The sequence below is a fragment of the Gossypium hirsutum genome, chromosome A12, assembly GCF_007990345.1.
Source record: "Gossypium hirsutum isolate 1008001.06 chromosome A12, Gossypium_hirsutum_v2.1, whole genome shotgun sequence".
Lineage (NCBI taxonomy): Eukaryota > Viridiplantae > Streptophyta > Magnoliopsida > Malvales > Malvaceae > Gossypium > Gossypium hirsutum.
The window spans coordinates 92,449,811-92,466,423 of record NC_053435.1 but is presented as its reverse complement, the minus strand read 5'-3'; the positions used below and the strand labels follow the sequence as shown (position 1 = coordinate 92,466,423).

At 30.3% G+C, this 16,613-nt stretch overlaps 1 protein-coding gene across 1 annotated transcript; it reads left to right on the top strand.

Annotated features, from left to right (window-relative positions):
• Positions 1-10,558: 10,558 nt before the first annotated feature.
• Positions 10,559-16,167, top strand: LOC107918109 (protein indeterminate-domain 5, chloroplastic). Its single transcript, XM_016847624.2, has 4 exons — positions 10,559-11,232; positions 11,429-11,825; positions 13,260-14,526; positions 15,980-16,167. The coding sequence occupies exons 1-3, from the start codon at positions 11,067-11,069 to the stop codon at positions 14,470-14,472; spliced, it is 1,776 nt and encodes a 591-aa protein (XP_016703113.1). The 5' UTR covers positions 10,559-11,066; the 3' UTR covers positions 14,473-14,526; positions 15,980-16,167.
• Positions 16,168-16,613: the final 446 nt, after the last annotated feature.

Here is a 16,613-nt window from a genome sequence, read left to right as displayed (position 1 = left end):
ACTTGTGTTACAAACTTTGCGAGATAAGCAGTTGTATGCAAAGTTTAGTAAATGTGAGTTCTGGTTACGTGAAGTCAGTTTTCTGGGCCATGTTGTATCAGCATCGGGTATTTGGGTTGATCCGAGTAAAATTTCAGCTATACTTGATTGGAAACCTCCGAGGAATGTTTCGGAAGTTCGAAGCTTTCTGGGGCTCGCTGGCTATTATAGACGTTTTGTGAAAGGGTTCTCTATGATTGCGACCCCGATGACAAGGCTACTACAAAAAGACGTTAAGTTTGAGTGGTCAGAAAAGTGCCAGAAAAGTTTCGATCAGTTGAAAGCTCTTTTAACCAAAGCTCCAGTCCTAGTTCAACCCGAATCGGGTAAAGAGTTTGTTATCTATAGTGATGCATCTTTAAATGGTTTGGGCTGTGTATTGATGCAGGAAGGCAAAGTTGTAGCCTATGCCTCGAGACAGTTAAAGCCGCATGAAAAGAACTATCCAACGCATGATCTGGAATTGGCCGCTATTGTATTTGCGTTAAAAATATGGTGTCACTATCTGTTTGGCGAAAGATGCCATGTTTATTCCGATCATAAAAGCTTGAAATATTTGATGACTCAGAAAGATCTGAATTTGAGACAGCGTCGATGGTTGGAATTGTTGAAAGATTACGAGCTTGTGATTGACTATCATCCGGGAAAGGCTAATGTTGTTGCTGATGCCCTAAGTCGAAAATCATTGTTTGCTTTGCGTGCAATGAACGCACATATGGCTATGTCTGACGATGGTGTGATAGTAGCTGAGTTGAAAGTAAAATCGTTATTTATTCAACAGATTTGTGAAGCCCAGAAAGTTGATGATGATTTAATTGCAAAACGAGCTCAGTGTGACTTAAATGTTGATTCAGAGTTTCTAGTTGATGCTGAGAATTGTTTGAGATTTAGAAACCGATTATGTGTTCCGAAAAATCCAGAGTTAATTCAGATGATTTTGAATGAAGCCCACAATAGTCGATTTTCTGTTCATCCGGGTAGCACAAAAATGTATAATGATCTGAAACAACACTATTGGTGGCATGGAATGAAACGGGACATTTCTGACTTTGTTTCGAAATGTTTAATATGTCAGCAAGTAAAGGCCGAACATCAGGTACCTTCTGGATTGCTGCAGCCGATCATGATACCTGAATGGAAATGGGACAGAGTTACGATGGATTTTGTATCCGGTTTACCGTTGACACCGAGCAAGAAAGATGCAATCTGGGTTATTGTTGATAGGTTGACAAAATCGGCGCACTTTATTCCGATTCGCACGGATTTCCCACTCGATAAACTTGCTGAATTGTATGTTTTTTCAAATTGTGAGATTGCATGGTGTGCCTATTTCTATCGTTTCAAATAGAGACCCGAGATTCACATCGCGATTTTGGAAGAAATTACAAGATGCTTTAGGTACGAAGCTACATTTTAGCACAGCTTTCCATCCGTAAACAGATGGTCAATCCGAGCGAATCATTCAGATACTTGAGGATATGTTGAGATGTTGCATTCTTGAGTTTGAAGGTACGTGGGAACGATATTTATCTTTGATTGAATTTGCTTATAATAACAGCTTTCAATCTAGTATCAAAATGGCACCTTATGAGGCTTTGTACGGTCGTAAATGTCGTACACCACTGTATTGGACCGAGCTCAGTGAAAATAAGATACACGGGGTTGATTTGATTAAAGAGACCGAACAGAAAGTGAAAGTGATTCGGGACAGTCTGAAATCAGCATCGGATCGTCAGAAATCTTATGCGGATTTGAAAAGAAAAGATATAGAATTTCAGACCGGCGATAAAGTGTTTTTGAAAGTCTCACCATGGAAGAAAGTACTCAGATTCGGTCGTAAAGGCAAATTGAGTCCAAGATTCATTGGACCGTATGAGATTATAGAGCGTGTCGGACCGGTTGCTTATAGATTGATGTTACCACCTGAGCTAGAAAAGATTCACAATGTATTTCATGTTTCGATGCTCCGTAGATACCGATCTGATCCTTCACATGTGATTTGTCCGACGGAGATTGAAATTAACCCTGATATGTCATATGAAGAAGAACCGATTAGCATTCTGGCTCGTGAGATCAAAGAATTACGAAATAAGAAAATTCCGTTAGTTAAAGTGTTGTGGCATAAACATGGAGTTGAAGAAGCAACTTGGGAGTCAGAAGATACAATGAAAGAGCGTTATCCAAACCTATTCACCAGTAAGATTTTCGGGGACGAAAATTCCTAAGGGGGGAGAGTTGTAACAACCCGGTTTTGACTCTAATCGGACATAGTGGTTTCGGGACCACAAGTCTGAGTCAAAAAAATATTTTAATATTATTTTGTGTGTTTATTATGTGTGAATTTAATTGTGTGAAATTTTCGTGTTTTAATTTTGTCATTTGAGTGTCCGATTAAATAAAAGGATTAAATCGCTTAAAATAAAAATTTAGGGGTTAAATCTAAAAGTACCTAATTGTTGTTGTCTTTTTAAAATGGGGGATTAATGATGCAATTAGACTAAAACATAGATAGTGGGTGGCAAAGGACTAATATGACCTTATTATATATGTTTTGTTTATTAATTATTAAAGGTTAAATAAGTAAATTAATAAATAATGTATAGTATAATAAAACAAAACATAAAACAAGCCATTATCATCTCTTTTGTTGGCCGAATGTTGCAAAGAAAGAAAACATCCATGGCATTTAGGGTTTCGGCACTTTACTAGCTTGATTAAGGTATGAAATTGTTTCGGTTTTTGATGATTTTTACGTTTTTGAGATCGTTGCTTTGAATACTTCAAAACCCATGTCTTAATTTTGTGAATTGATGAATATTTTGAATTATGCCATTGATGAATATTTGTGTTTTGGGATGTTTGATGATGAATAATGGAAGATATGTCTTAGATTAACATGTTTTGTCTTGGGATTTTTGATGAATTTGAGTATTTAGGGCTAGATTGTGAAAATAAATTTTTGAGGGACTAAAATGTGAAATAAATGAAATGTATGGACTTGTATGAATACAAGGAAGATTCGGCCTAACTATAGTGTTGTGAGATTTTGTGTATTTTGTGTTTTATGCAATAGGGACTAAATTGCAAAAAGTGTAAAATGTCTGGGGCAAAATGGTAATTTGCCCATTTAAGTGTTTTTGGATAAAATTGAATGATTTGATGAATAAAAGGGTTAAATTTGACTATGTTTAGATCAAGGAACGAAGAAAACGAATTTGGATCGGGGGAAATCGAAGGTAATCGAATAGTCGATCGTGTTTGCTGATATCCGAGGTAAGTCTATTAGCAACTAAAAGTTATTAAGTTAATATTTATACATGCATACTAATTTTATCTTATGATTGAGCTATAATTTAAAGTATAATAGTTGAATAAACTTTGGACTATAGATATTGTATATAACATGTTCGAATATACAAGTATGATCTTGTATAAATTATTGGATTAATCAAAGGTATGTATAAGATATAGGTATATATATATATGGATTGAATGATTATATAAGTATGTATATATATATATAAAGTCGAATAAGCATGCAAATATACATGTATGTGTTGTGTATTGAATTTAGTTATGTCATTATATAAGTATGCGAGGATTGATTGTGCATTTATATATGTACAAGTTTTTGTTTTGAAATTGAGTATGAAATTATACATTCATATGGTAGATTCGAATATGTATAAATGCACATGTATAAATTCTTGAATCGAAATTTGGTATGGAATTATATATGTATGTGAAGGTTTCGATTTTGTATGTATATTCACGTAAAAGTTTTTGAATGGTAGTGAAGATATGAAATTGTTAGTTTGAATTATTATAAAGTGATTGAATATAATACAGACGTTACGTCTAGCAGGCTTAATGCCGGTGAAGTAATTCAGACTTTAAGTCTAGCAGGCTAAATGCCGGTGATACATTTCAGACTTTAAGTCTAGCAGGCTTAATGCCGGTGATACATTTCAGACTATATGTCTAGCAGGCTAAGTGCCGGTGTACTGAATCAGGCTTTAAGCCTAGCAGGCAAAATGCCGGTGAATCTGTTTAAATTGTGTTAGAATATGCAATGGATATATCTGTGATTTGCGATTATATGAAATCGATGAATACATATATACATTAGATATATGTGATTGTTGAATTTATAAATGCATATGGTGATATGTGGTAGTTAAACATATATATGTTGAGCCTATGTGTTTGATAATTAATCATGTATGCATTTGAGATATATATATATATGTGTGTATTTCGAATGTATGTGTTACCTAGGTATTCAGGTATAAATTCATAATGAGTATATTTATATACAAACAAATATAAGATGTGATTGATGTATATATATTTGTGTTAGATTTGAATTGATTTAGAACATACCATGAGTGTACATATACAATCGGTTTGATATGTATATAATATGTATATATATGCTCGGTGGTATACATTCAATTGTAATGTTGTTTTGTATAATATATATATTAAACTGAATTCATCCGACAGGTATACATATTTGACTATAAATGAAATGGTCTGAGTAGAATAATGTATGAATGTTAGTTGGTTGTGTTCGTTGAAATTTCAGTAGAATAGATTAAAAAGGTTATAATAATTATGTGTTTATAATTATACATTTAGTTATGCTGGAGACTTACTAAGCTATAAAAGCTTACTTCGTTTGCTTTCGTTCATTCGTTTTTATAGATTTGGAGACGCGTTACGAGCTCGGGGATCATCAGCACAGTCCATCACACTATCGACTTCTTTTGGTATTTTGTTAAATATTTGAACTCGATCTTATGGCATGTATAGGCTTGATAATGTTTTGGTTAGTTTTGAATCCTATTGTGTAAATAGCAATGGGGAAAGAGTTTAGTTTCCATGCTTGAATTTGATTATATATGTTCATGAATTGGACTTGCATTTGGAATTAGATATTAAAGTTATGTTTATGTGAGCTTGGTTTCGTAATGCCTCGTAACCCTGATTCGGCGATGGAGTCGGGTTAGGGGTGTTACAATAATTTAAAATGAAAATTTTAAGAAAAATGGATATTGTAAAAAAAATGTTTTAAAAATATTAGTTTTGAGGTTTTTGAAACGTTTGCAAAAGCTTTATCGTTCAGTTTTTATTTCAAGTTTACTTTATTTTTAGTTTTTACTTTTAAAAGTTATGCGACAATGTTATATTTATTTAAAATTTTCATTTTAAATTTAGCTACATAAGATTTAAGATATCATTTAACAATTAAATCAATGGTTTTAATAATTAATGATATGATTGATACAATATTGATAGTTTGGAGATATAATTAGAATTTTTGAAGTTTGGGATCAATTTAGAATGAGGGTCATATTTTTGAATTTTGGTGCAATTAACTCAAATTTTAATTCAAGTTTAGAAAACTATCTCTACTAATATTGAGTGTTCTACTAAATTTGCTGTCACGAGTTAAATGACACCAACTCAGTAGATTAAATTACTAACCCTTTCATTTTTAAAATATGTTATATTATTACGATGATACTTTTCTCTTTTTACATTTTTAAGAAAACCAATAAAAATTTGGTTAAACTACTTATTTAGTCACCTGAGTTTACTTGCGTTCCTATTTTGGTCACAAATTTCAAAAATTTGTTATTTAGTCACTTCCGTTAGATAAATTGTCAATTTTAGTCACTCTTGTTAGATAAGTTGTTAATTTTAGTCACTCTACCTTTAAATGCCTTTTGTCACCAGACGAAATGTTGACGTGACAATTTTTTTATTAGTATAATAACAAATTTAACCCTCAATATTTACACTTTTTTTAATTTAGTCCAAATTCCAAAAATTCTAAAAAAATATGATTTTAAAAACTTGAAAATATATATGATCTGTTATAAAAAGAAAAATATAAAATATTGAATATATATAATTACATTATAAATTTTAAATCATCTTTGGCCATTAAAATTATACTTTTTAATTAAAATAATAGAAAAATGGTTTTGAAACCCTTCTGATCTCTGCTAGCTGAGTAAATTTAAGTTATTTTTGGTTATTTTGCATAAAGTCTATGGATATTTTTTTCAACCTCTCATCTCTTGAAGCCAAAATTTCTAAACCCATAGATTTCTCGACCTCTCCTTTGTCAATTTTAATCTTAAAATTTCACCCATAAGCTTATTTTATTTTTAAATCCATAGTTGAAGAGAGTAAAAAAATCAAGAACTATTTTGTTTAAAATTCATGTCTTCCCAAAATTATTTTGAAGCTAAAACATTTTAATCAAGAAGGGTGTTTTTGAAGAATTTGAAAGTTTCAAACTATAAAAAGGGATTAAAATAATATTTGACTTATTGATTTTTTGCTAATTGAGGAGAGGCTTTTGAAGAAATTGAAAAGGTAATGAGTTTAGGGTAATTGAAGCTTTTGGGTTAAAACAAAAGCAAAAAATAAAAATGATTTTTTGTTTGTTATCTGAAAACATAAGAATTTCTTTTTCTTTTTCTTTTTCTAAAAGTAATTGCTATTCAATTCAACAGACATTTCAAGTTAAGAATTATATATTTAATATTTAATATTTTATTTCTTTTTATAATAAATAATATATATTTTCAAGTTTTTAAAATTATAATTTTTTTGAATTTTTAGAATTTAGACTATTAAATTTATTTATTTTTTAAAATTAGAACCAATTTGACAAAATGCGCAAAGTGTTCAGGGCTGAATTTGTTATTATTCTGACCAAAAGATTGTTACATCAGCATTTCGTCAGGTGACAAAAGGAATTTAACGGTAGAGTAACTAAAATTGAAAATTTATTTAACGGGAATGACTAAAATAACAACTTTTTAAAATGGGTGACCAAAATAAGAACATAAATAAACTCAGGTGACTAAATAGGTAATTTACCTTAAAATTACATATAAAAAATTTTGAACCCATGCCACCCACGTTAATAGCACCTCAACTTTATCACTCTAAACAAAGTTTTGTTTTAATTTTTTAGTACACTTTAATACTATTACATAAATTATTTTACCCACATCGTGTGTATATTTATACTTTATTTATGTGACTGAGCTAATGTTATAAGTTAACCCTACACTAATTTAATTAAAAGAAGTATAAAAAAAATCAAAATTTAAACCATTACTTCATATTATTTGAAGTTTGGTTTTGTATTTCGTACCTTTATATAAGGCTTAAGAAAAATAAGCAAATAATAAAATTTAAACCTAAATTACCTTGAAGCATTTTAAATCTTTTAACTTTTCCATTTTAATTAAAGCGTTATTGTTACCTTATTTCAACTTTTTACATAAAATATGTATAGTTATGTAAAACTATTACCGTAATATCTCTTTACTATGCTCAACATAATTTTTCAAAATTATTTTAATACAAAATATATGTATTCTAACATGGTAGCATTTTGAATTTTTATACAATTTCAAATCATATATATTATTTATTTATTCATTTAATTTTCATATGCATGCGTGTGTTTAAAAATGTAATTTCCACACGAATACGTGTGATAAAATTATTAGTATTGATAATATTGTAGAGTGAGTTAGTGTCAGAAATAAACTCTATACCAATTCAAGAAAATTGACAATATCATGATAAGCAATTAGGGTGCATTTACTATTTTTAATACGATGTGCTTACTTATTTAAATTTCTTTTGACTCACAATTTAAATTAACTTTTTATTTTAATCTCATTTATATAATTATTAATTTCAAACATTACATTTCATACTTATTATATGTATTTTTAAACAAGGGTGGTTTTCATGTGCATAAAGAATTTTTAGAATTTTTTTTTTACAATAGTATGCTAAATGGATACCCAAAGAGATCTATTAATAATTGATAATTTGTATATGTCAAGAAAATTCTTAGAGTATGTTTAGACGAAGAATTTAGAAATTTTAGAAAATTCTAAAATGTTAGTATTTTAGATGTCATCAATTCAAAATGCCAGCAATTATAATTGATTTGTTTGGATAAATAATTGTTTTAAGAAAAATTAGGTTATTAGAATTTTATGAGTTAAATAATAATTATATTTAAAATAAATAATATAAAAAATTTAATATGTATATCATTATATTCGTAAAATTTTATAAATAAATTAGAAATTTTGAAGTTTTAGTATTAAATGGAATAAAATTATAAGGAATTTAGGTGGATTTTGGAAAAGGAAATTGAGCTACTAAAATTCCATCTTGAAATTACTAAAAAAATTTGAAATTCTCCAATTTTTTACCCAATCAGTAATAGAATTTTGAAAACTTTGATACCAATGAAATTTCTTCTCCAAATACACCCTTATATATTTTTCAATTTCTAAAACATCCGATTGATTATAGATTTTTCAATTAATAATTTTAATTACTTATGTTTAATAACTCATTTGCATTGAATTTTAAAAAATTTTAACTTAATAACTATACTTTAAATTTATTAACATTTATTTCTCTTTTATAAAATTTAGAAATTACTAAGAATATATATCAGCATTAAATTAATTTCCTAAACATCAATCATATTGATGAGGGACATTTATATGAGGGGTTTAAATTAAGTAGAGCCTTAAATACTAATTAATTACAATAATTATCATCCTCCCTAAATATTATTACAGCCTCATCAAATAATTACTAATAAGTAGTTGAGGAAAATAAATAAATATAGTAGCTGGCATGGAATAAAATCTCATATTTAAATAAAAAATATTATTATTACAATTATATGTTTAAGTAACAATAATTTAGAATTAAATCAGTACAACACAAAATCCGAAATTAGAGATTCACGTATCACAATTACGCATAGTAAAATTTAAATTTGAGTGCTCAAAGACATAAGACATCCACCTTAATCAACAATGCTACAAAAAAGTTAAAAAAATAATTTAATGAATCAAGTTAAAAGGTTTATTTAATTAAATATTTTATAAATAAATTAATAAAGAGGTATGTATATTTTCTTTTTAATTGGTGTGAAATTAAAAAAAAAAAACTGTCTTATTCAAGACTTTCAAATCACCCCTTCACTTTATTATATCATCTTCTTGACCACATTAATTCTGCATCTCAACTCTTTTTAATTATCTGATGTTTTCTTTTTGACAATTGTATTTATATTTAGAACTTGTCCATGTACCAAAGATTCTTTTAGAATAAACAATGTATTAAAATGATGATTTTTATCAGAAAAGCACAAGTACAAATTTCTCTATTAGCAATTATAAAAACAATAAATTTAACTAATTATAAATAAAATTAATTATTATAAAATATAAATTGAGTATAACTTAAATTAGAGTAGTTCGGAACCCATATATAACGAAATTTAAGCTAAAATAAATCTAGACAGAACCTAAACATAGTTGAATATAATTACTTTTTTTTAACGAAATTTTGTGTAAATTGTTAATGAATATATTAATTATTAATTTTAAGTGTAAAAATAACCTTTAATTTTATATTTATTAATTATGTGAGTATTTAGTATATTGACAATATACTTTTTTTTAACTCTAAAAATAAAGTTATAAATTTATCACATATCTCATTTATTTTATATATTATTATTAAAAAAAATTAGTATACTATATATACACTTCTCATCTCCCCACCACTAGTAATATACTAAATATTTCCATTTACTAAACATATAATTTTATTTAAATTTTTTGATAAATTCTCATACACTAGAATTTTGATAAAATATGTTTATCTGCAGTGATTGGGTTAGGTCTTTCCTTAATTTATTTATATAAATTTTAAGAGAATGACGAAAATAGCCATTTTCATTTCATGATGTGACATCCTGGTCCATCTTTTATCACACCAAATTGGAACCAAAACCGGAGTTAAGCTGAATCAATGGGAGAAACTGGAAAGCCTTCTTCATCCTTTGGCATTTAAAAAAGAAAGAACCTACAAAGTACAATTACTTTTAAATAATAATAATAATAATCAGTCCCAAGAGCTTAGTTTCACCTAGAAAGTTAGAATCTATTGCTCGTGTGATTTTGTGCCTAGTTTTTCACCTGGAGTTCTGCATTTCACTACAATTAACCTTTTCTGTTAAAATTTTACATCAGATTTGAATATTTTTAAATTTCAAATTAAAAAAATATATTATTATTAATTAGTGAGGTTTAAATAAAATATTATTTATATAATAAAAAAACATTTTATGAGACGAAAAAGAATAAAAATAATTTTAAAAAATAAGGTGAGGGTGATTGCTAAATTCTACCACAAATTTAATTGTCGCAATAAAATGCTAGGGTTATATATGAAAAACTTGAAGCTAAGCAAAGAGATTGCAGTTAGATATAAATTTTATTTAATATTTGGAATTGCAGAAAGACATTTGAATTATAATGGTAATTTGAAATGATTAAGTAAAATATATTTACAGTGGGGGTGAGGGTAGCAACTTTGTCTGCAAGTGAGAGTACGAAAATAAACGAGACGGAAGGAAAGGGGGAGCTGTTCTCTTCATGCTGCTCTTACGCATCATCCTATGTCGTTTTGCGTCTAATGGATTGGGTCCACCGACCTCCTCCTTCTTCTTCATCTCTCTTAAACATTTTTCATTTCATTTTTTTTTATTTTTAAAAAGTAAAATTAGCCAATCAGATAAATAATAATAATAATAATAATAATAAAGAAATTAATCTGGTTGAGATGATGATGATATATATGCATGACACCGAATAAAGAGAGGAAAAAACAATTCAGTTTGTTCACAATTTGGCATTTAAAAGCACCAAAATGTCCATAGGTTGGATTTTCTTTCTTTTCTCTCTTCTTCTACTTTCTTTTATTTCAAAAACCCTTCCACAATCCACCCCAACCCCCCTTTCTTAGCTTGTGCAGATGAGATTTCAGTGTGGTGTTGTTGCCGTTAGATTAATGGGTTTTTTGAGTAGATATTATTTCTGAGTATTTGTAGAAAACCAAGTGAAATTAAGAATAAAATTAAGAGGAAGAAGGTGAGGTTTTGGTTAAAGATGGCGACTGCATCTTCTTCATCAGGGCCTTTCTTTGGAATTAGAGAAGAGAATCAAAGCCAGACGAAACAACAACTACAACAACATCATACGCCAACTTCATCAACTGGCCCAGTTGATCCATCGCCGCCTCCCAAGAAAAAGAGAAACCAACCTGGAACTCCAAGCAAGTATCCAATTTTTTTTCATCTTATTTTTACTACATATATGTATTTGTATGTATGTGAGAAATCTCAAGTAATGAGAATTGATCTTAATCTTATTCCAGCAAGAAGAAACCCTAAATTCTGAAGGTTATTTTAGTGGAAATGACAAGGGGGATTAATGGTGTTTTTTGTTTTCTGTTTAAATGATGGAAACAGATCCAGATGCAGAAGTGATAGCACTATCTCCCAAGACATTAATGGCTACAAACAGGTTCATATGCGAGGTATGCAACAAAGGGTTCCAAAGGGAGCAAAATTTACAGCTTCATAGAAGGGGACACAACTTGCCATGGAAGCTAAAGCAGAAAACAACAAAAGAAGTGAAGAAGAAGGTGTATCTATGCCCGGAGCCCACATGCGTCCACCATGACCCGTCGAGGGCACTTGGGGACCTTACGGGCATCAAAAAGCATTACTCGAGAAAACATGGTGAGAAGAAATGGAAGTGCGAGAAGTGTTCCAAGAGGTACGCCGTGCAATCTGATTGGAAAGCTCATTCTAAGACCTGTGGCACCAGAGAGTACAGATGTGACTGTGGCACCCTCTTCTCAAGGTACTTTCCACAACCCACTTTCACTTTTATTCACCTTCTTCATCTTCATCTGCTTCCCCCTTTTCTCTTTTATTCGAGTTCTAACTAAGTCGTCAAAAATGGTGAGTAGAGCAGAAAACAAACATGGTTCCACGTGAATAATCTGTAGGAAAAGCCATCGGTAATACAAGTTCGCTAGGTTTCAATCCATCCAACAACAAATTTAAACCCACCTCCAAAATTGAAAAAAGAAAATGAAACAGTTCATCTTTTGTTTGTACTTGGAACCGCCCCCCTCTCTCTCTTTCTTTCTTTTATTTTTTATTTTTAAACTTTATTTCCTATTCACGTGATGCTTTGCCATGTATAGTTCGCTGTGTTGTTGTTACTACATTTGTTCTCTTGTGGGTTGGCTAGACATGTTCAGGTCTGTGCTTTTGCAGGTATCTATTTTCATGATAACGTCATTACCCTCCCAATCCGGGTTTTTAAACCGGGTCGTGTTTATCCTGATTCCGGTGCCGATTTAGCCGAAACAGTCAAATAACTAGTCTAATATCTCGTTTTCTTTTTAAGTGGGAATTTTGCGCATGGGAGGGATAGTTCCAGAGTTGATTGATTTGGGAATTCAAAAAAAAAAAAAAAAAAGAAGAAGAGAGAAATGAAAACCCGAAAGCTTTTTCAGCTTCTTGTTTTAGAAAACGATATTCATAACTGGAAAAATTAGATATATTCCCATGACTTCTGCATTAATTGAACAACTAAAAATCCCGAATTGGGGTTGTTGATTCATCACTTTTCACTTGCTTGAATACATTCTCTAGTCGCATTTATTGAGCACCCAGTTCTTGAAATGGCTGTTTATTAAGTCAATTTGATTATTTCTTTTGACCTATTTCTCTTCTCTTCAATTATTTGTCTGTCTTTTAGGATAATTTTAGTTTAATTTCCTAGCTTCTACTCTCTCTTTTCACTAATATATATATTTCTCTTGTTGCTTTAGGGTTCCTTCAATTTTCTTTTCTAATAACCTTTCTTCTTAGAACCTTGTTAGCTAAACCCCCTTTTTAATTTTTTTTTAAGGAAATGGGCTTGTAGTTGTAGATATTAATTCCAATTTTTCACTTATTAATTTCACGCTAAATTTACTATTTTCAAAATTTGAGCCAAAATTTTTTTTATATGTGAAATGTAAAAATGAGGGTAGAATTTGATTAATCAATTAATTAAGATAATGAAATCATTTAATTTCGTTATTATTCATTCAATTTCAATTTCTTATCTCGTGTTCTTTAGATAGCTAGTAGCCATAAATTAATTGATTGGAAAAACATTCAAAAACCCAATAATTTGATGTTAAAAACATGGCAGACAAGATCAGTCATGTGTTCAAATTCTTGTTATTCTACTGCGTGTCTGAAGCTTATCTAAAGGAATGCTTGTTACTGTTGGCAGACGTGACAGCTTTATCACTCACAGAGCATTTTGTGATGCACTGGCTCAAGAAACTGCAAGGCACCCTCCTCCTTTAAACTCCATTGGCACCCATTTGTACGGAACTAGCAATTATATGGGCTTAGGGTTATCTCAAGTTGGAACCCAAATTTCATCCATTCAAGACCCGAATAATAATCAAACTGCAGCTGACATCCTCAAACTTGGTGGTGGTGGGCCTTCAAGGAGTTCCCAATTTGATCATCTTCTTCCTCCATCAATGGGTTCTTCTTCATCATCATCGTTTCGCCCTCAACAACAGGCCATGGGTTTCGTCATGGAAGAATCTAATCAGATTTTCAACCAAGAACATCAATCCCAGCATGGGTTGTTGGGAAACAGCAAACCGTTCCAAGGATTAATGCAGTTTCCTCCCGACAACAACAACAACAACAACAACAACGCCGCAAGCAACGCTTCTTCGGCTGCCAATCTCTTCAACCTTAGCTTCCTTTCCAACAGCGGCAACAATGGCGGTGCTGGCGATTATAATTTAACATCTTCGGGTTTGCTCATTTCTGATAATTTCAACAATGAAAACGGCGGCAATGGTGGAACCAACAACGCCTCCAACCTCTTCTCCAACAACTTAATGAGTGATCAAATGACTTCCAACATCCCTTCTCTCTTTAGCTCATCGGTTCAAAACAATAACATGGTGCCCCAAATGTCAGCCACCGCATTGCTTCAAAAGGCTGCTCAAATGGGCTCTACTTCAAGAAACAAAAACACCAACGACGATTCCCTTCTAAGAACCTTTGCAAACTCTTCTTCAACCGGAACCAAAACCTCCAACTTCGGCGCCATTTTCGGAGATACGGCTGGCAGCAATCTACATGAACTAATGAACTCCATTGCCAGTGGAAATTCCCCCATTTTCGGAAGCGGCTATGACGCTGTACATGGTCAAGAAAGCCCTTACACAAATAGAAGTAGCATGGGACAAGAACAACCACCGCCGCCACCGCCGCAAAGTATGAATGTTAGCGGAGGCGGGTCGGATAGATTGACTCGGGACTTCCTTGGGGTTGGGCATATAGTTAGAAACATGAGCGGAGGAGCGGCACAACAACGACAAGGAATTGGGATAAGCAGGCTGAGTTCAGAGAGAAATAGTAACATAACGGCGCCGACAAGCCAGCAATCTTTCGGAGAACGTGGGAATTTCCAGTGACGAAGGAAATCCCAAAAAGAGTAAAAAGAGAAAAGATATGAAGAAAGTACAAAGGTATGTAAAATATGATTAAAAAAGTTTTTTACTTTAAAGATTTCAAGGGTAAATAATATTTCTCTTAATTTAAATTAGGTGTGTGTTTCTTTGCATTCTCTGACATATTGTCTTGCATGGGACAGTCATGAGTTGTAGTACATATGGTTTTGTTTCTTTTCTTGTCTCTTAGTTTTTATTTTTATTTTTTATTTTTATTCTTTATTCTTTAAACATAAATTGAAGGGCTGACAGTGTCACGAGTGTTGCTCTCAGCAATCTAGATTCCCTCAACAAATATCTATCCTTTCTTTTTTGGCCATGCATCAATCATCACTCCTCTTTTTTTTTTTTCATTCCTCTACCATAATTTTTATTTCCTTTCAAATTTGCACCCAAAAAACATGCCAATTCCTTCTTCATTCTGCATTCTCTTTTTTATTTATCTTATTTCTTCCCTATTTTAAATATTTTTATATCATGCTAATTTTCAATTTTCTTATAATCATAGTCTGCTTAACTGATGCCTTTATGCATCAAATAAAATAAAAATTATTTATTAACATATTATTTTTCCTGAATTTATTTATAACCTTAAATAGTGTCACCACGTTCTAGACACTAATTAGTAATTTTCATAGCTTTTTGGATTTTAACCTAAAAGTAGAGATTAAAACGTTCATATTTGAAATTTAACTTTTTGACTTTTTATTTATTTATTATTTTTTAAAATTTCAAAATGTAAGTCTAATTATTAGTATTGTTAAATTTATTGATGGAATATTTTAAAATAAAAATAGCTATGTAACAAAAAATGATATTATAATAAACTTAAATTTAACAAAAGAATTTTAATTGTGTCAACTTGTATTTTTAAATTTGAAAAAATAGAAAGACTAAATTTGTTGAAATAAAAATATAAGAACTAAATTGTAAATGTTTAAAAAGTAGAGGACCATGAGGCCTAATGTAACCTAAAAAAATTAAGTTTTATTCTTTTACTCTAGCATATTTGAAGCATCAGCCGATGAAGAGGTGACATTTTTTACAGTTACGTACTAGGTTTTTTACTGTGCAGAAAAAGTTGGTGTAAAAGTAAAAATCACTATACCTTTTTATCATCTTTCACCTCAATGTCCATACGTATAAATTTGAAAATGAAATCTTGACTGGAATTTTACACCATATATATTTTATGAATTGAACATAATATTAGCAGAGATAGTTGTTTCATTTTCCAACAATATTGTCTTGTTTTAGATGAGATGTAAGCAAAGAAAAAAGAAACTTTGTATGTTATGAGAGAAAATGGCAAAGCATGCATACATGTCATAAATATTCCCATCTGCTGCATACACATCATCTGTTTCAGATTCCTCTAATAATAAGAAGAAGGATGATATGAAATTGGTGGATTATTGGAAGTAAATGATAATAATGATCAACATTGACATAATTTTATTTATTTTGGTAGATATTGATGGATGGCAAGGTGGGTCAAGTACAAGTCCATGGAGAAAAGGGGAGTTGAGTTTTGGAAAGCTAATCAAAATCAACAAAAATGCAGCTAATGATATCAACCTCTCTCTTATAGATTTGTACCAAAACCTGCTTCCTTTTTTTTCTCTTCAACTGTTAATCAAGCAACCATCTTTTTTCATAGATAACTTTCTCTTGTTTCCTTTTTTATTTTATTTTATTTTATTTTATTATTATAGTAAGGTTATCAATTTCAATTATTTGAAATTTAAAATTGAATTAATATAAAATTTGAAGCTACATAAACAACAAATCAAATCACATGCTAATGGATTTGGAATGTTTTGTTGTCTTAGTGGCATGGTTAGGCTATTCAACCAGTCACAAATTTATGACTCACAATCTTTTTTCATTATAATATACTTGTTTAAGGTTTTGAAATTTTTTACCATCACTAAATTTTTACTTTAGAATATTCTTTTTCTAAGGAGCCAAATATATTATTTTTTTAATCCAAATCCACACTCGTGCATTGTAATGAAATAATTATAAATTTAAATAATAATAAAAAATGTCAACAACTAGCACAAATTGCGGATTTTGTACATGCCTCCAATCCTTGCTCTATC

Coding starts and splice junctions, on each gene's coding strand:
- LOC107918109 (XM_016847624.2), top strand. CDS start 11,067: ATGGCGACTGCATCTTCTTCATCAGGGCCTTTCTTTGGAATTAGAGAA. Junction 11,233..11,428: donor AAACCAACCTGGAACTCCAA/GCAAGTATCCAA, acceptor TGATGGAAACAG/ATCCAGATGCAGAAGTGATA. Junction 11,826..13,259: donor TGTGGCACCCTCTTCTCAAG/GTACTTTCCACA, acceptor TACTGTTGGCAG/ACGTGACAGCTTTATCACTC.